Raw genomic sequence first — 20304 nt, 5'->3', positions numbered from 1 at the left:
GTACCTAGTAGTATGGGCTCGTTTGCAGTCTTAAATGACAGTTCTTTGATTTCATCTTCTTCTCCTTCAGTTCTTGCATAGATACATTTTAAAATAATATTACATTTCAGAGTTTTCGACTTAAGAAGGTGTTCTTGAATTTTTGAAATAATCAAAGGTTTCGTGTGATATTTTAAAAAATTACCTATATCGATGTATCCTTCACCATTTGTTAAGTAATAGGTTTTAAGCCTACATTTTGCAGCAGACTCGGTCTCAATAATTGGCAAATAGCCCAATGTATTTTTTAAATGAGTGTTACTTGCAGGGTGATTGTCAGATTCTCTGTACCACGTATTACATGGTTTACAAAATTTGAGTTTAATCGTTGCAAGATAGTTTTGCATCGTTAACAGATTACAATAGAATAGTAATTTATATTTGACAATGATATGGAGTATTTCTTATTCAAATTATAAAATGTATTTTTCTATAATTGGCTAGTCCCTACAATGTATTGTACTATAGTAATTGATGGTTTTTCACTATCTCTTACTATTGATGATCTTCGAGCGCAGCTCAGCCAGGCGTCTGGTTTGAGCCAACGTGAGGTCTGCCGCCGCGGAGATTATTGTCACTGCCCCAGCATACTCCCCAAACCTGGCCTGGAGCGATGTGAGCTTCACACAATACGGCAGCCGTACTCTGTATGTTTGGTCATCCCTCCGTTCAAACTTAAACAAACATGTAAAATAAAATTAATTTATAATATTTTTTAAACGTGTGTTAAAATAAATTAAGTGCTGTTATCTTCTGTACCTTATCTAGAAATATATCAAAGTTTAGTTATAGGTTTAGTCATAAGTTTAATTTATAGGTAAAAAAAATAATTAATCAACCTAAACATTAATTAACAAAGAAAATAATGATGAACATGAAACGATAAATTAAAGCCTTCTTGTTCCATACAATGACAATTTAGTTTTTGGGCAATCATTTTTGAAATAATCATAATTCAAAATGTAGATATAAAAATAGAAATTGACATTGATAATTTAATTCATAAGTATGATTATTTAATTTAGGGTATTATTACTTGCAAATAAGTTTAATATACAGTGTATTTATCAGATAGTGATATAACATATCATCACTATTGAATCTTAGGTGAATTTGGTTGAAAACATTTTAAAGATATAAAGTATAACGTTTATAAATCTAAAGTTTTTTATCAATAATATTTTTATTTTTTTCCTACCTGAACATTAGGTTGAGGGAACACTGCCTTCAAGATAATGTAGAGGTCTTCAAGACTCTCCAGGCCTGATCCCTCGACGATGGAAACGTCCCAGGTGGAGGGTGTGGTCAGCGCGTTGGAGGAAGACATGATGATAATGATTTTGTGTGCGCGAATTATATATCTATATATATACTGATAAGATATGACGTCTTTGACCTTAACCTCCACACGTGGTATTTACGTTATCAGTCGGAAGTCATTAAACACACACGCTGCAACGCTGCACTTTGTAATGGTTACGCAAATTATTATGTTTTGATAAACTAATGCTGCATCCATGATAATCCCTATCAAGAGTTTTTGCACGCCACGATAAGCCTTGCATCATCAAGGATAATTATCAGCTCAGCGCTAAATATTTATTTAAATATACAAACAGTAGTTTTATGATATAAATGAATTTCAGATATAAATGTACAAATATCCTTATTAAACAAATTGTTTTCATGGTAAACAACGTCATCGTTAAATGACATGCCATAAAAGCGCTTTTAAGTCCACCATAAGTGTTTTTAAATTAATTTATTAAGATATTATTATTTATCCATTATTTCTTACATAAGGCTAACAATTTAACATTCTATTTACTCCACACATTTGGAAAACTATCTACACTCAACACTAAATGGCAGAAGCGAGAAGCGTTTGTCAGTCAAACGTTACCACCTTAAAAATCGAGTTTTAAATAAAAATATTTATAATACATCTTGTCGTACGCCCGACATCAGGTAACAAACACCCTTCCAAACCGACACACCTCCGACACCTTTCCCGTGTGCCAGCCTCCGCGGTGCCAGCTCTCTCAACCGTCCACCCCGACACGCCGACGGAAACTTTCGACACCGTGTGCCAGCTCTCTCACCGTGCCAGCTCTCTCACCCATGTACGTTCTCCCCGTGCCAGTTCTCTCAGCCGTTTAATAACACGGTGGTGCTAGCTCTCTCATTTTTACCCTACTGTCATCCAGAGTGGGGAAAAGTAAAAAGATGAGGAAAAAACTTGTACGGTATCCTATCAATTTATTTGTACACCTAACCTCATCAATATGACGTTCTAAGTTACAAAGTTCACAGTTAATTTTGAATTCCAATATACCTGTTATTGTAAAAATGCTAAAAGTAATTACTATAAAGACCTATCATTGTTGAAAAAGTAACCATTGGAAATCATGATAGTTTAAGCAACTCTATTGCTTGTTACATTATTATACAGTGTAAATTTTTTTCACTGTTTTATTTTCTTGAGAAATTAATTTTGATGTTTTCACCTTGATTCTTTATTAGCCGACAATATTTACTAAAATAAAAAAAAGATTAGTCTAAATTCTGATTCTGTTCAGTTATTATGACTGTACATTTGCAGAAACATGAAAAGATAAATTAATTAAAACAGAATTGAATCTAAAGAATTTTTCAAACCTGTACTAGGTGTCTTAGCATTATCTCTTACAGAATAATTCACAAAGTTTAATGTTTTGGGAGCGAAAGGCAACTTCAGAGTGTAGATTGTCTGTAGTTTTTAGTGGCTTCAGTAATCCTAGAGGTAAAGTTAGCATTTTGGTAAGTAAGTATGTAATATTTATTTGTAAGACTACTTTATTAGATTTTTTGCTGGAAAACGGGTGGAAAACTTTACAAACAAATTACAATATAGTGTAAAACGATAAACAGTCGCATGTTTTACAAAAACCATCGATCATATTTTTTTCAAATTAACCGGTAACAGCTACGGTAAAAGAGAAAGAAAAAGCTAGCATTATTTTACTTAATATAGGTATTCTTTGCTCCATGGCTGCTGGGCTGATGAATTGTGTCAGAATTTATTTACAATTTACGAATAGATGTTTCTTATATTATTTTAATTTTACTCTTAATGTTCTTACATCTACATGTTATGATTGCCTTGTGTGTGTTTTTAATTTTTACTTCAACTTTAGACAATTATTTGACTTAAATACTTTCTTGGACTTTTTATTTGCAATCTTACTGAGATTTCCAGTAAAAATTATTTTAGAAAAAATAAAGAAACAAAATTTACTCAGTTTGTCCCTATACAAATCCACCACAAATAAATTACACATTAAAAATTTTGTCAACTAAGCATGATATGTGTTTTTTTTTCAAATTTGTTAACACTTTTATACTGTTAATTCAACTCGCTGTCAGTTTGTTGTTCTTATTTGAATTTTTGTTCATGTTTCATTTGGCTTTATGTTATGTGATTAAATCTTTTTGTCTTTCCATTATTTAAATAGTAGTTATAATTTATACTATTTATTACTTAGGCTTATATATTAGTAACCATTATTTGTTATAGTTTTTTTTAATAATTTTATAAGTAGCCTAAATACACTATTGTATCTCATACAGTCAGTGGTCTATAATTTTTTAAACACAAACAAAATCATGCTTTACTATAAAGATTCATCTGTACTTGTCAACATAATCATATTACGACTCTTATGTAGTTTAACTCACAACACTTTGCAGCAATTTACTTTACCCGAAAAATTTTACTTGCTTCTACAACAAAGAGCTTGCACACTTAGTTATGAATTGTTTTATTTTATAGCCTAGTCTAGAGGTTTTGCTCGTCCGCTAGCTTCAAAAGCGTAATTTGTTTGCCAGTTTACTGCCCGATGTTTTCCAATGGACTGTGGGATTTACTGTAACCATAGGTAAGGGTACGTGTTTCAGAGGAGACCTGCCCCAGGGTTCATGGTCCAACCTGTAAGTTCACAGCTTCGCATAAATGTTTACACCTTCTATGTGTCTTTTGCAGGTTGTGTTTATGAATGACCGACTGTTACGTTTACAAATAGCATGGTTCTCGAGATTTTTATGTGCAAAAAATTGTTTAAGGAAACTGGATTTTTTTAAGTGGTTGTTGAAGGAATAGTTTGATTTTATTGGGAGGTTATTTTAACATATTTTACATATTCAATGTTTGGACCTTGTTTATCTGTGTCAAATTTATTTATTGTAATTTTGAACCTAGTTTTTCTTTTTCTATACAATTGTTTATGGTTGAAGAGAAGAGAGAATCAGAAATGACAGTTTGACTCCTAATGCGTGTTTTAAGAGTAGAAATACAGTGAAATTAAGGGACACTTACGTCTGTTTAGAACAATTTGATCTCTGATTCTTTCTTCTTGTCATCTGATTTCCCCCTTCACCTTTGATTATTCTTCCAAAGATGTATCTGATCTCATCCTGTGGTGTTTCCTCTTTTGTGCTCATTGATTTTTTTTTCTTCTAGACAACTTTATAACTATTTCCTTTTTTTTTTGTCAAACCGTTATAAACGTTGCTCTTTTCAGAAACAGACTTATGAAACCTTATAAAATATCGAAATAATATCAAAAATAAGTTATATAGGTACTGTAGTTCCTTTTCATGCAAAACAAAGTCAATTCAATAAACACTGTAAAAAATGAAGTTAAAATTTGTAGAATGTTGCCCAGTAGTAAAACATGTTTTAAAGAGTGACCCTTTTCCTATAAAGTATGTTATTTGATTAAAACAAGAAAACTTCAGTATATTTTCTTTACAATGAATTTTTGTTCTTTCTCTATTTGTTGCTCTGTTCATGTCCCCTTTATTTGCATCGATATGTGTGTGGTTGTTTTTGTATTCCTGAATAAACATTTCTTTATTCTTAAATTGAGTTTTATAAAGCTACAAAATATACATCTATTCCCTATTCTGTGGTTTTACATTTTTTGTATACCTTAAATCAAGAAAGAAAAAAACAAAAATTTTTCCTGCAATATCTAACAGCTTCAAACGAGCTTAACTAATTTCATTTTGAACACTTAAATGTAATCTTATCTGAACTGGTTATGCTTTACTGTAGTACTTACCAGAAAATGTTAGGCGACGTAAGAAATTATGTTTTTATTGAGCATCATAAAAATGTACCAACTTTAACTAAACTTTAATCCAGGGTCAAATTTGAGGGAACACAGTGAATATTTTTGCAACCCCTGTCTTTACAAACAATCTTTGGAAGTATTAAAATATTTAAAAATTAATTCCCAAACAAATTCTACTACTGATAGTGGGGTCGTATAGCTGCATATAGTGGCAGAATATTTCAGTTCTGGCAGACAGGCTGCAATTTTAGGTGGTCATAGTATACAAGTTTCTGAACCTAAAACCGCCCAGACCCCAATTTTTAAGGACCTCGGTCGTCCGTAATGACTTCATCAAAATGGCGGCCGTAAGAGGATGCTGGGTCCCCATGAATTGGCTATAACGACCGAATGCCTGAACCGATTTTCATGAAATTTGGCACACAAGTGCTTGAATACATTATCTCGGCCTGGGTTGAAAATTGTCAAGTTTCATAAAGTCATTTCAAAATGGCGGCTATTCAATACAAAAAAAAAATATGAGGAAAATAATTGTGAATTGTTTTATACAGGGTGAGTTTTAAAAGAGTTCCCCCCTACTTTTTTATACATTTCTTAAGATATCAACTTTGAACCATGTCAGATCATTGTAGAGTAGCAAGTACTTCATTTTGACTGGGTTTACATTTTTGGCCGCCATCTTGGATCCGCCATTTTGGATACAAAAATTCTTTTCAAATATAAGGATAGGGTTGTGACCCACCGTTTCAAACAAAACCTTTACGCTGAATACAATGCTGCAATCCGTTAAAAAAAATGTTGATCCATTCTAAAGTTATGAGAACTTTTTATAACTTTATTTTTAGTCCATTATAACATTGTGCAATTACAAACTAAGGCCATAATCTCAAAATAGTGCTAGATAAAGATAAGTAGACACCACCATTCATTGTTGACCTATTTTCACTCGGTTATGACGGATGTATTTTTTTCAGCCGCCATCTTGGATCCGCCATTTTGAAATATGATAAATTATTTTTAATATGAAGGGGGTGTTGTGACCCATCATTTTGAACTACTTTTTTATGTTGAATTCAATGCCGCAATCCGTTTTTCATTGTCATGTTTGGTTTTTGAAATATTGACATTTTAAATCAAAATAATTGTTATATTTTATCAAGAAAGCTTGATAACAAAAAACGGATAAAATAAAAACTAGTCGAAATGAAGTAATCGCTACTCTACAATTATCTGACGTGGTTCGGAGTTGATATCTTAAGAAATGTATAAAAAAGTAGGGAGGGGAACTCATTTAAAACTCACCCTGTATAAAACAATTCACAATTATTTTCCTCATAATTTTTTTAGTTTTGAATGGACGCCATTTTGAAATGACTTGATGAAACTTGACCCAGGCCGAGATAATGTATTCAAGCACTTGTGTGCCAAATTTCATGAAAATCGGTTCAGGCATTCGGTCGTTATAGCCAATTCATGGGGACTCAACATCCTCTTACGGCCACCATTTTGATGACGTCATTACGGACGACCGAGGTCCTTAAAAATTGGGGTCTGGGCGGTTTTAGGTTCAGAAACTTGTATACTATAACCACCTAAAATTGCAGCCTGTCTGCCAGAACTGAAATATTTTCCTGCTACCCAACCTGACTATGAAGGCTTTGTAAGGATACAGTTTTTTAGCACAATCAGCTGTATGGAGGAGGGATGTTAGTGGATGCAGAGGAAGTATGGTAGATGGGAGTAGTTTATACTTAATAGTTCAAAATTACCAATAATTAATAAACACTGGAGTCTCGCTAATACAAACATCCTGTTGCATAACAAAGTTACTGCATTTCAATTCAAAAACTAAGCTACATGCTCTGCAATACCAGTTAACCTGGAATTGTACGTAAATTGAATTTTGAATGGAACCTGAAAAATTTGGAATAATCGCCAACAGCCAAAGGTCAATCCTTCATAAGTGGCGTTCAGTTGGCTCTCTTTTAGCATTGTCGTGTAGAAAGAAGAATGAGATCATGAGAGATGATTATTTGAGTTATGCATTAGATAATCAGGGATTTTGCAATATTGTGGCTATGATCGTAGGAAATGATCACAGTATTGCCAGCATCTCGTGACATTTGCCATACAGTGATAAAATACATTGTTTCATATTTGTTATATAATTTACAGTTTTTCCGGCTCTTCTAAACAATTAGTAGTCTGTAACAGGATCCGCCTGCAATTTGGTTTATCGAGACTCTAGTGTTAGCCTACAGATTAATAAGCATTTATTGAGATTTATTTCACTCAAAGATTATTGTGTCCAGATAATTTAATATAGATCGTTCTGTTTAATGATGCAGGGAGGCCGTGGGAGGAGGAGGTGGTTCCTCAGACGAGGGTGTGGAGAAGGACAAGAGAGGAGACGATGTTTGTCCGTGGGACACACCGGGGTCCCCAGACAAGAAGCTACATGCGGTAGCAGACGACACATCAGGGTCTCAGAAGTTACATCCGGTAGACGACACGGCAGCATGCTCCTTTGACTCGCTCGGACACGTCGGGTCTCGCAAGAACTCAACACAGCTGGACTCGGGCAGCTCGTCCTCCGACATCAGTCTTGCGGTGGCTGTCGAAGTGAGTGAAAGACTTCGGAAGAACTGTAATGTGCAGGACAGATTCCAGGGACGTCGATCGTCAAACGTGTGTCCTCGGCCCTCTGTGTCGTCCATGGAAGACGTGACGCCTCAGAGGTCGTTTGACTCGACGTCGTGCGAGGCCAACATAAACCTACCCGTGGAAGTTCCTGAGAGAATACGTAAAAAGTCGGTGAGCGGACCACCCGGCCGGAAACAGTCGACTGTGGCGCCACTCATCAGCGTTAGTTCCGTAGCGGAGAACCCAGGTGGAATGGAGGAGACGGAGGAGGGGGAAGTGGTGTCGGCTACAACGGGCGTGAAACAGGAGACATCACAGAAACCTCCGGAGAACTCATCAGAGAAACCCTCAAGCACACCTCAAGAAGCCTCTGGGAAAACCAACGACGTTTGTCCTTGGGAAGATGAGTAAGTGGAAATGAAATCTCACTTCATTAAGCAAGTTAGTAGATCTTACTAATATTATAAATCTGAAAGTTTGTGAGTTTGTGTGTATGTTTGTGTGTGTGTTTGTGTGTGTGTTTGTGTGTGTGTTGCTCAATCACGCATAAACTACTGGACGGATTGGGCTACAAATTGGCATGATGATAGCTCACATTCCCGATTAACATTAAAGCATATTCTTATCTCAAAAATCCTTTCGGGCTCCGCCCCAGTGGTTCTGTAGTTCCCAATGTTAATCTCATGGGTATTCATATTTAAAGGGAATTAAAGAATTCAGTCAGCTGTTCCAACTAAAAAAGGCTTTACATCATGCAACATAATCAGACATTCCAAATAGTTCATAAGGTTAACTTCAGAATGCAGCACTTAAAGGTAACGTTTATGTGATTTAAATATCCTAAAGAAATACAGCTGCCATTTTAGTTATTTGTTTATATTTTGTTTTTTTGTTTTTATTTTGGTTTACGCATCTAAATATCGACACGTCATTATGGATTCGATGTTAACTGCTGTTTTGAATTCAAGAAATACATCTTAAAATGCCGAAGAAACGTAAGTCAAATTTATCCCAAAGTTCGCGAAAAGCCAAGCGACAAGCAGCTCACAGATTAGCAGAAGCGCCAGAAGAACGTCAGCGTCGACTTGAGGAGAATGCTCAGCGGCTGGCAGGTCACAGAGCAGCAGAAACACCAGAGGAACGTCAGCTTCGATTAAATGAGAATGCTCAGCGACTGGCAGCTCACAGAGCAGTAGAAACACAAGAGGAACGTCAGCTTCGACTATCAGATCAAGCCCACCGGCAGGCCAGCTTGAGAGTAGCTGAAACACCAGAAGAACTTCAGCTTCGACTAGAGGAGAATGCTGAGCGACTGGCAGCTCACAGATCAGCAGAAACACCAGAGGAACGTCAGCTTCGATTAAATGAGAATGCTCAGCGACTGGCAGCTCACAGAGCAGTAGAAACACAAGAGGAACGTCAGCTTCGACTATCAGATCAAGCCCACCGGCAGGCCAGCTTGAGAGTAGCTGAAACACCAGAAGAACTTCAGCTTCGACTAGAGGAGAATGCTGAGCGACTGGCAGCTCACAGATCAGCAGAAACACCAGAGGAACGTCAGCTTCGATTAAATGAGAATGCTCAGCGACTGGCAGCTCACAGAGCAGTAGAAACACAAGAGGAACGTCAGCTTAGATTATCAGATCAAGCCCACCGGCAGGCCAGCTTGAGAGTAGCTGAAACACCAGAAGAACTTCAGCTTCGACTAGAGGAGAATGCTGAGCGACTGGCAGCTCACAGATCAGCAGAAACACCAGAGGAACGTCAGCTTCGATTAAATGAAAATGCTCAGCGACTGGCAGCTCACAGAGCGGTAGAAACACAAGAGGAACGTCAGCTTAGATTATCAGATCAAGCCCACCGGCAGGCCAGCTTGAGAGTAGCTGAAACGACGGAGCAGAATGAACGACGTAGACAACAACACGCTGTTCATATGGCATCCCAGCGAGCTACAGAAACTGCTGAGGAAGCTGAATTTCGCAGAAACGTTATTGCGGCAAGGGCTGCCCAACGGCGGCAAACGTTCCACAGGAATACGTGGGGCGTCTTTGAAAATGCTGCCTTAGAGTACGACCCAACTCTAGATTACAGTAGTCATGTTTTGATAAAAGTTGGGCGAATGGATACTGAATGTCGATACTGCAGAGCTTTAAAGTGGAAGGAGGAGCCTGTAGGGATGTGTTGTGCTGGTGGTAAGGTTGCTATTCATCGGCCACAAGAGCCAGTACAACCTATGAAAGAGCTATTCCTCGGTGAGACTAATGAGTCAAAGCGATTTTTGAAAAATATTAGGCGGTACAACACCTGCTTTCACATGACATCGTTTGGGGCAGATACAATAGTGAACATGCCTGGGTTTTCACCAACCTTTACAATTAAAGGGCAAGTCTACCACAAAATTGGGTCCCTACTTCCTGCACCAAATATGCAGCCAAACTTTTTGCAGATATATTTTTATGGAGATGAGGAAGCAGAAACTGATAGAAGATTTGAAATCGTACCAGGGGTTGAAAAACCAACGCTAAGAAAAGTACAGACAGTCCTTCATGAGCATAATAATTTAATCAAAGAGTTTAAAACTGCGATAGAGGTTATGCCGGATGAAAGCTGCAAATTAATAATCCACCCTGATCGCGTCCCTCATGGGCAGCATGAGAGACGATACAACTTACCCACCATAAACGAAGTGGCAGCCATTGTAGTGGGCAATGATCATTCTACAAGTAGAGACATTGTGTTGCACGCCCGCGATGACAAGCTATCCCGTGTCGCGGACACGCATAGGTTCTATGATGCCCTTCAGTATCCGATAATTTTCTGGAATGGCCAAGAAGGATACCACTTTGATATACCCCAAATTAACCCACTCACTAGACAGCCTTTGCCAAATAAAAAAGTGTCATGCATGGATTTTTATGCATTTCAAATCATGGTGTGTGCAAATGAATTCAATTTACTTCTGCGCTGCAATAAACTTTTACATCAATTTCTGGTAGATATGTATGTAAAAATAGAAAGCGAACGTTTGAGGTTTATCTCATTGAACCAGAAAAAGTTACGGGCTGAAAATTACATACACCTGCAGGATGCTGTAAGAAACGACAACAATGTGAATCCTAATGATTTAGGACAGATGGTGATTCTTCCGTCAACTTTTGTTAACAGCCCTCGATATCTTCACGAGTACACGCAAGATGCATTTGCTTATGTCCGTAACTATGGACGCCCGGACTTATTCATCACGTTTACGTGTAACCCCTCTTGGAATGAGATAACTGATGAACTCATGCCTGGTCAGAAAGCTACAGATCGCCACGACCTCATTGCCAGAGTTTTTGAATTGAAAGTGAAAAAACTTATATCTCTGCTCACGAAAGGTAAAGTATTTGGAGATTGCCAGTGCTTTATGTACTCAATAGAGTGGCAGAAGCGTGGCTTACCACACGTACATGTTTTACTGTGGCTTAAAGAAAAATTGCGTCTAAATCAAATGGATGACATAATTAGTGCTGAAATCCCAGATCCTGAAACCGACAAAAAACTGTATGACGCAGTTCTAAAACATATGATCCACGGACCATGTGGCAATTATAATACATCAGCTCCCTGTATGAAGGACAGTAAGTGCACAAAGACGTACCCTCGGGCGCTACTAGATGCCACTCAAACAAATGCGAATGGTTACCCTCTGTATAGACGTGCAGCGCCAGAGGATGGAGGACGCACAGCTACTATTCGAATACGTGGTGGAGAAGAAGTTGTAATAGATAACAGCTGGATTGTGCCATATAATCCCCTACTCCTTAAAATGTTTACTGCCCATGTGAATGTGGAGTATTGTGGCTCTGTACAGGCCATAAAATACATTTGCAAATATATTAACAAAGGGAATGATCAGGCAATATTTAATGTTAGGCAATCCGATAATGTGAACATTGATTCTAGGGATGAAGTGCAGAGTTTCAGAGCTGGACGTTACGTGAGCAGTAACGAAGCAGCGTGGCGTATATTGGGATTTCCAATGCACGAGAGATACCCCACTGTAACCCATCTCGCGGTGCACTTGCCCAATGGCGAGCGTGTCTTCTTCAATGATCAAAATCTCCACGACAGAATCGCTACTCCTCCTATGACGACTTTAACTGCATTCTTCCAACTTTGTCAAAATGATGAATTTTCAAAAACTTTGCTCTATGTTGAAGTACCACGTTATTATATCTGGAATGCATCGGCGAAAGAGTGGAAGCGCCGCAAACAAGGAAAGCCTGTTGAGAACTGGCCGGGAGTAAAAGCTGCAGACGCACTAGGTCGTATATATACCGTACATGTCAGCAACTTTGAGTGCTACTGCTTGCGCATGCTGCTTAATCAAGTACGGGGCCCATCAAGCTTCCACGATCTTAAAACAGTGGGTGGACAAGAACATGCTACATTTAGAAAAGCCTGTGAGGCACGTGGGCTTTTAGAAAGTGACGACCATTGGGACGCTACCATGGATGAAGCCGTGCTGTGCCGATCACCAGCTAAAGTCAGAGAGTTGTTTGCAGTTATAGTAAGTACTTGCGGTCTCTCAAATCCACTTCAACTGTGGGACAAGTACAAGGTTGCATTATCAGAAGATATAGCTCATAGACTCCAAGGTACGCACATAGAATTGATAGTTAATGAGGCTTTAAAGTTAATAGAGAACAAAATAACTAATTTATCTGGGATGAAAATGACAGACTTCGGTTTGCCCACTCCAGAACAAAGGGGAGAATTGTCAAGCGATGTTGTAAGAGAACTGAATTACGATGCCGTTGCCTTAGATATCTTTGTCCATGATATGGAGCCACGTTTGCTTCCCGAACAAAGGCACGTTTACGATGTAATTATACAGCATGTAAATAGTAGTAATGGGGGACTCTTCTTTCTGGACGCACCAGGGGGTACTGGTAAAACATTTGTGTTAAACCTACTGCTCGCCCGACTTCGCAAGGACCGGAACATAGCCCTGGCTGTGGCTTCCTCGGGAATCGCTGCAACGTTGTTGAACGGTGGACGGACAGCACATTCTACTTTTAAATTGCCATTAAATCTAGCAAGCCAAGAGACCCCTACATGCAACATAAGTAAAAATAGCAACCGCGGTGCTCTCCTGCAACAGTGCAAGTTAATTGTGTGGGACGAGTGCACTATGTCGCACAAGCACGCCTTAGAGGCTTTGAACTTCAGCCTGCAAGATATACGCAGCAACCAATCTCTAATGGGAGGTGTTGTAGTTCTGCTCGCTGGTGACTTCAGACAGACACTGCCCGTTATTGAGAGGGGGACACCGGTGGATGAGATGAATGCATGTCTAAAGGCGTCTCAACTGTGGTCCAAGGTAATAAAGCTCCAGCTTACATGTAACATGCGTGTCCAGCTTTTCAACGATTTGGAGTCAGGTGCCTATGCGTCTAAGCTTCTGAAAATAGGAGAGGGTCTCCTAAAAACAGACACAGATGGAAAAATCGAATTTACCAATGATTTTTGTCATCCAGTGACAACAGAGGATGAACTTATTGCTCACGTTTATCCAAACATACAAAGGAATATAAGCAACGAAGAATGGTTATGCGAGAGGGCAGTTCTATCTCCAACAAATGAGTCTGTCAACAACATCAACAAACATATATTGGCAATGTTAGCAGGGGAGTCAAAAATATACACGTCAATAGACACTGTGATGAGCAGTGACGACAGTCCCACTTACCCTGTAGAATTTCTAAACTCATTGGAACTAACAGGCGTGCCTTCCCATAAACTCGAGCTAAAAGTTGGCGTACCAGTTCTGCTGATGCGCAACCTTGATGCACCAAGATTGTGCAATGGCACTAGGCTTCGAGTCACAGAGCTAGGAAGAAACATAGTACATGCCACTATTCTGACTGGAACAGCTAAAGGAGAAAGCGTTTTGATTCCAAGAATCCCGATTATTCCTAATAATCTGCCATTCCAGTTTAGGAGGCTACAGTTCCCGATAAAGGTGGCATTTACGATGACAGTCAATAAGTCACAGGGACAAACGCTGAGAGTTGCAGGAATTCATTTGGGAACACCTTGCTTCTCACACGGTCAGCTATATGTCGGTTGTTCAAGAGTGTCAAGTCCCCAAAACCTGCATATACTGGCTGAGAATAACAAATCTTACAATGTTGTCTATAGAAATGTATTATTGTAATGAATTTACATCAATACAACATAGATTTTTCCAGTTTAAAAAGGTGTTGTTGTATTGTTATTGTTTTATCTGGAATTTGTTGATGAATTATTCTACAAATTAAAAATAGTTTTGTTAAATAAAGAGTTCAATTTGTTAATATTTATTCGGGTGATTACTTTTCTATTTAATTTAAGATGCTAAGTTTATGTAAGTACATAATATATGGAGTATATCAAGTTCGAATAGAAAAAATATAGGGAATGAGATGCTGGATCTAACAATAAGACAAAAAGGTTACGTCGAGCGAAGCCGGCGGGTAACAGCTAGTTGCTAATAAATCTAAATATTTTTATAGTTTTAGCATATGATAAATGATGTAGGCGGATGTTATATGAAACCTAAGAACGTTTTATAAATGTAGATCAAGTATACGACTTAAGATCCTCACAGCTTTAACGATATTTTATTTTAATTTGTGAACTAATTTATTTAGGTTCTTGTCTTGATAGAAATCATCAAAATTTGATTACCTTAAAATAGAAATTTGATAGAAAGAAAATTTTACTATTAAGGACATTTTGTTTCATATAACAACCGTTTCAATATTAGTGTGTTTCTTACTATTTTGTTGTCGAATCAATAACAACCTAATTTTCACTCAAGAAAATCAAAATATTTAACAATCTATAACTATAAGAAATATTTATTTCCTTTGTTATCACAGTTTCAGTGTATTAAATGAAAGCGATGGTTTAAGTTAAATTCTTAAGAGAATCCTCCATTCTCTTCTGGCACATTTGAACTATTTTCAAATCACTAAATCTTCTCTTTTTTCTTATTAATTTGTTGTAAACTCGTACCTCTCACAACACATTATTTGGTGGCACGCTTTATTTGGCTTATTATTTTGATCATTTAGGCTATGTCAGACATTTTGTTTTTGTTCTTCTCACTTTTAATTATATTTTTTACTCTGTTTATTTCTACAGTGTTCCAAAACACAGTTAAGACCTTTGCTGCTATTTTGGATTTACAATGGAACAATCATTTTTGTGAAAACCAACAGATAAATTGAAGTCTTCCAAAAAAACAGTTCATGAAATAATAAACAGGGTAAGTTTTGCAATGTGATTAAGTTATAATCAAACTTTATTAGATTATATACTCTTTTTAAAACTCATGTATGAAAAAAGTAAATTTAATCAAAGGCTTTTGCAATTCTAAATATTTTTTAACTCGCTGCATGTTTTTACTTACACTTTTTAATTTACTTATTCATCCCTGTTTTATAATTTCAGTAGTTCAAATAATTGCACTCCACATCTACTCACGGTTAGTTATTAATTTTAGAGACGATTTTAATGACTTTTAAACAGACTATTTCAGTTGTTCATGAATTATAAAAGATTCCTATGCAAATAAGAAGTTAGTTATACGTCTCGCCACCCTAAGTTGAGGCAGCCCAAACTGACCGTGAGGGTCATTACCGGCTGTTCTGGCACGACCCTTTATAATCCAATTAGCGACACTTCCGTGAACGCTCTAGTTCAATAATTATCATTAACAAATTTTAAATCCGATGTATAAATTTAGTCATTTACATTATTAACTTTGATTTAATACACATTTCCGTTTTCGCCCCATCAAAAACGGACAATGTTTACGGTTTGTGAGCTATAAACAAAAACACTACTTGGTTTTTTGTTTATAGCTCACAAACCGTAAACAATGTCCGTTTTTGATGGGACAAAAACGGAAATGTTTGTTCAATGAAAGTTATTAATGTAAATGACTAAATTTATACATCGGATTTAAAATTTGTTAATGATAATTATTGAACTAGAGCGTTCACGGAAGTGTCGCTAATCGGATTATAAAGGGTCGCGCGGGAACAGCCGGTTTTGACCCTCCCGGTCAGTTTGGGCTGCCTCAACTTAGGGTGGCGAGACGTATAGTCAAAATGTAACCAAGGTATGGTTATTGAAATATTTTTCAGGAACGTAACAAGATCCAAGAAAATAATGCTTGTGATGTTATCATTCTTATCAAGTCAGATGGAAGCGCCACTGGGCACATTATAATCTATATACGAGCGAAAGACGAGTGTAGAATGAAGGAAAATTCTTAGTCCAACTTAGTTGACAATAAGAGCAACAGTTTTTTTAAGCCACTCATTTATCACAGGTCCAATGATCGGTCAGCTTAGTCCAGTTTGAATATTTCTGACGCTGATGTTCTGGTGCTCATGTTTCTGGTGCACACAATTCTGGTGTTGACGTTTCTGGCACTGATGATTCTGGCAGTGATTTTCTAGCACTGACGTTTCTAACATTAACATTTCTAGTGCTGATGTTTTGGTGCTAACTTTTCTAGGACTGGTTTTTTTTTCAGAGCAGTAAAAGAGCACTGCTACTATAGTAATACTCTTATTGAGTACAGAAGTACTGTTTTCAACTTTGATTGAAGAATCATTATTTCTATTATTAAAGACATTGTGAACAATAATTGGTTGTGTGGTCCAAGTTTTCTATGTTTGTAGTTCTTGGGTTTGCCACAATGTTTTCTCTACCTTTTCCTCCATCTTTGCATCATATTTTCTGTAAAGAGTTCTACTTTGTATTATTCTGTGAGAACCAATACTAGAACTCCCTCCTTCAACAACTGTGGCCCAACACAGTACTGTAGTTGCATAATCATAACGACTTTGTATACTTCTGCCTCCCAACACTTCTCGTACGATTCACCTGCGTAGTATACGTACACATGGTAAGTGGGTGGATTACCTATTGTTTGCAACACTTATTATTAATTTAAAATATGGAAATATATACTACTTTTTCTTTAGACAAATTACAGATTACCAACTTATTAATTAATTTCCTTTTTTTCAGGGACAGTTGCAAAGTGGATACGCCGTTTGTCAAGACATACGTGACGCTTGACTATTTGTAACAACTAGTGAATTCAGTTTATTCGCTACCTGAGCAGTGTTGGCTTTTCAAAATTAACTGACCTCTTGAAATTAACTTTCACCCGCACCACACTATGTTAGTTTGTGTTAACTTGTTTTCCGTTCAATGTTTGCTTTTCGAACGATCGCCATCCATCTCGGTTTGGTCGGTTATGAGCGTTGTGATTTGGCGCAGATTGAATGAACAGATTATTGATTCTGATAGTTAGATATCTTGAAAATAACCTAGACACAATATCTGAAGTGAAATGATACTGATAAAAGCAAACATTTGCAAGGTTATTCTCGGGAGGATTATTTGTAATGTGAGCTCGGGTGCGAAAGTTGCACAGGTGCAGATTTACCCGTATCAAACTGAGCCCTTGGTGCGGGAAAATCCAAACTTCTGCTTTTTCGCACTTGCGGTAAATAAGAAAAAAAAGAAAAACACAAAAAAAGTAGATGTAATGTTAGTTGGGAAATTTATTCTATATTGATGTTGAGCTTATTTACCAATATACCCTCATGTTTGCACATTCGCAGTTCTTGCACCATTGTCTAAGTGTAACTCGGTGTATCGGTGTTCCGATTAGTGTGTATGTGTTAGATGTACGCATTACATGTGTCGTCTTATTGTTTGATGAAGCTCACATTACGAATAATTCAAGGTCGGATATATGAGGAAAGGACAAAGTTTTGTGGTGTGAACGAAGAGATGGGTAATGACAAGGTAGATTCGAGGTACATTTTTTGACAGGCCCTAAGTTATTATTTTTAACTTAATTAAATCACTTTGTACTTTCATTTCACTTTGTAAATCAATGATTTTCAATGCACAAGGTCTTGTTGGACGGAATTAATATGATAGAATCAGATAAAATCCAACTAATCAGAAACTCAATTATTCTAAGCACGATGTATGTCTTATCTGAATAAGGAAAAAATGTCTCCAAGGCAAAAGACCACCAACTTAATAGTTTTCCTTTGATTGTTGAAATTTTAAGCGATTTTGCATTGTTATGACTTTTCCTATTATAACCTCAAATGGTGCTTTAAGTTGCTGTTGAATTTGTTCTCATAATTTATGGTTTAAAATTGAAGTTGAGTTATCAATTTCATGCTTTTTTCTCTGTCAATGCACAAGTTGGTTATTTAGTTTGGAAAGCACTGCTGGGGATCCCAACGATCTTGACTGAGGTTTCTTTGACTGAAAGCTGAGTTCTGTGCTACGGGAATGTCTTTCAAGAGTTTACCAAGCTGTACAGTGTTATGTCCTGGACTTAAATACAGCCTAATGATCTGTGTTATGTTGGGTTTGAACTGAAGAAGGTTTATGAATTGTTATGAGATAAGTATGGCAAATGCGAGAACAAATATGAATCGAAATCAGTATGAAACGGATTTTGTTAAAAGTGTTACTGTTGGTTTGTCAAGTCTGGTTGTCAAAATATGTTGGTAAAAAGATTTTTTGTGTAAGAAACTTGCAGGATTATGCTGTGAAACGATACCGGTAACATAAGGCTTTCAAAAGTGGCATAAAGTGTAAACATACTCTGAGTATTTTAAATATTCGTAACATATTTTACATCAACTTTGCTGTAAAGTTTAATTTTGTAAAAAATAGTTGACTGTAAAATAATATTAAGATAGTGTATTCGATCGTCAAATAAGTGAGGAACGAACAGAGGTGACGAATAAAAAAACCACCCCAGAGGTGGCTGTATGTTATATTCCTTGTTGATTTGTGTAATAAAATATTTTTAGATACGTAGATGTGATTTATAAAATGTTATTGGCTATTTGTAGACGAAAACTAACTAGTGTTATGTTTTGTTTTATATAAAATTGCGGGACAGCAAAACAGTCTATTAGTTATCACACATCGATGTTATTTTTTTATCTAGGCCTGTAAAGATGTTTTAACGTTAGACAATACCGTTACTCTTTTTAACTTGTAATGTATCTCGGAAATTGAATTATCAGATGTGCTAGAGGCCAAAATATTTTATTGCAACGTGTTAATGTGCTGATTACAATTTTGGCAAAAATTAATTGTTTGATAATTGATAGCGCTTTGAAAATTAATTCCAATAATTTTAAATAATCTGGGTGGTTTCAAGATAAGTATGTTAACTTATCCTTTGAAGAATTTCCAGTGATACCCAAAAAATGCTCAATTTATTTGCACAATGTGGTTGAATGATTTCGCTTATAGTGCCTGCAGATTTGAGTGTCGATTCTAAATTGTCCGTTGCCAAAATGTTAAAACACTGTAGGTGTGTGTTTGCGGTTACCGAGTGTTTTCATTTGTCGATGCTTTCACAGCTACAGTGTTCTGGATGTTTACCATTTTTGTAAATCAAATCGTACTTATGAAATCGTTCCTGTCAGAGTAGATGGGTTTGTTGAGACGAAGGGAGGTTGCTAACTATTGCCGCTTCCATCGATATGATGAGACATTAGGCCTAAGCGCATATCTGATCCTTAGTGTTGTTGTAGGTAGCTACGTCTGTTGGAGCTTTATGTAAATAGTACCATAGCGGAATGTTTCAATACATATTTTTTGTCTACAGTTTTTTCATAGTTTTAATTAAGTCTAGTCTAGTCATATTGGTACCAAGTGAATAGAGATAATACGTTTACATTGTTTAATTAAATAGATATGGAAATACAATTTAAAATTTCAAAAAAATATTCTGCATAACTTATTACCTGTCTTTTTGGTCAATTACAACATTTATCAAAGAGCCATATCAATGAATACAGTTGCGAAATTTAAATTTAAGGGTTTTGTGGTGGGTAGGTTTTTAACAGGTTTACCTAAGTGACAAAAATATATGAAAATGCACAAATAAATACATAGAATTTACGGAGCTACTAGCTACTTCTTCAGGAGTAGAGTATATTTGTTCTTGCCAAAAACAAGAAGTTAAAACAAATTTTGGTTAACTTTTTTTGGACAAACCATCCCAAAGTAGTTAAGGTTACAGGTTGTTTGCAGATTTAAAGTTTGCATTACACCTTTCACCTTTATGAACATTATATACGACACGGTCATCTCAACACCATTTTGATTCACCTTTCTGAGTATTGGCTACAGCATACACTGCTGTTTTTAATTGAATAAGGTTTTAACTGACCACAAGATTCTCATCCCTGGAACGTGCTCACAGCTACAAGACAAATTGTCCATATGACACATGGTCCACAACAGCTAATTGTTGTTTTGCACATGGACCAACACAACTCACTGTTCAAGCACTTTGATTGAAAACCGCCTTTTCAATTTCAATTTATTGAACCAGAAATAACAAAATTTTGAAAGTTACACACGTTAGTTAGTTTGACACAAATATTAAGTTATCACAACAAAA

General features: G+C 36.7%; 1 protein-coding gene across 1 annotated transcript; it reads left to right on the top strand.

Moving 5' to 3' along the window:
* Positions 1-1904: 1904 nt before the first annotated feature.
* LOC129000207 (uncharacterized) lies at positions 1905-19616 on the top strand. The gene is made up of 4 exons (XM_054427162.1): positions 1905-1926; positions 3957-4008; positions 7502-8203; positions 16872-19616. Exons 1-4 carry the CDS (start codon positions 1905-1907, stop codon positions 16930-16932), a joined length of 837 nt encoding a protein of 278 aa, XP_054283137.1. The 3' UTR covers positions 16933-19616.
* Positions 19617-20304: the final 688 nt, after the last annotated feature.

The sequence above is a fragment of the Macrosteles quadrilineatus genome, unplaced genomic scaffold (genome assembly GCF_028750875.1).
Source record: "Macrosteles quadrilineatus isolate MER2022 unplaced genomic scaffold, UCM_ALF_1.0 Scaffold_8__2_contigs__length_117827958, whole genome shotgun sequence".
Lineage (NCBI taxonomy): Eukaryota > Metazoa > Arthropoda > Insecta > Hemiptera > Cicadellidae > Macrosteles > Macrosteles quadrilineatus.
Note: the sequence above shows the minus strand (reverse complement) of the source record. Positions and strands in the feature narration are given on the sequence as shown.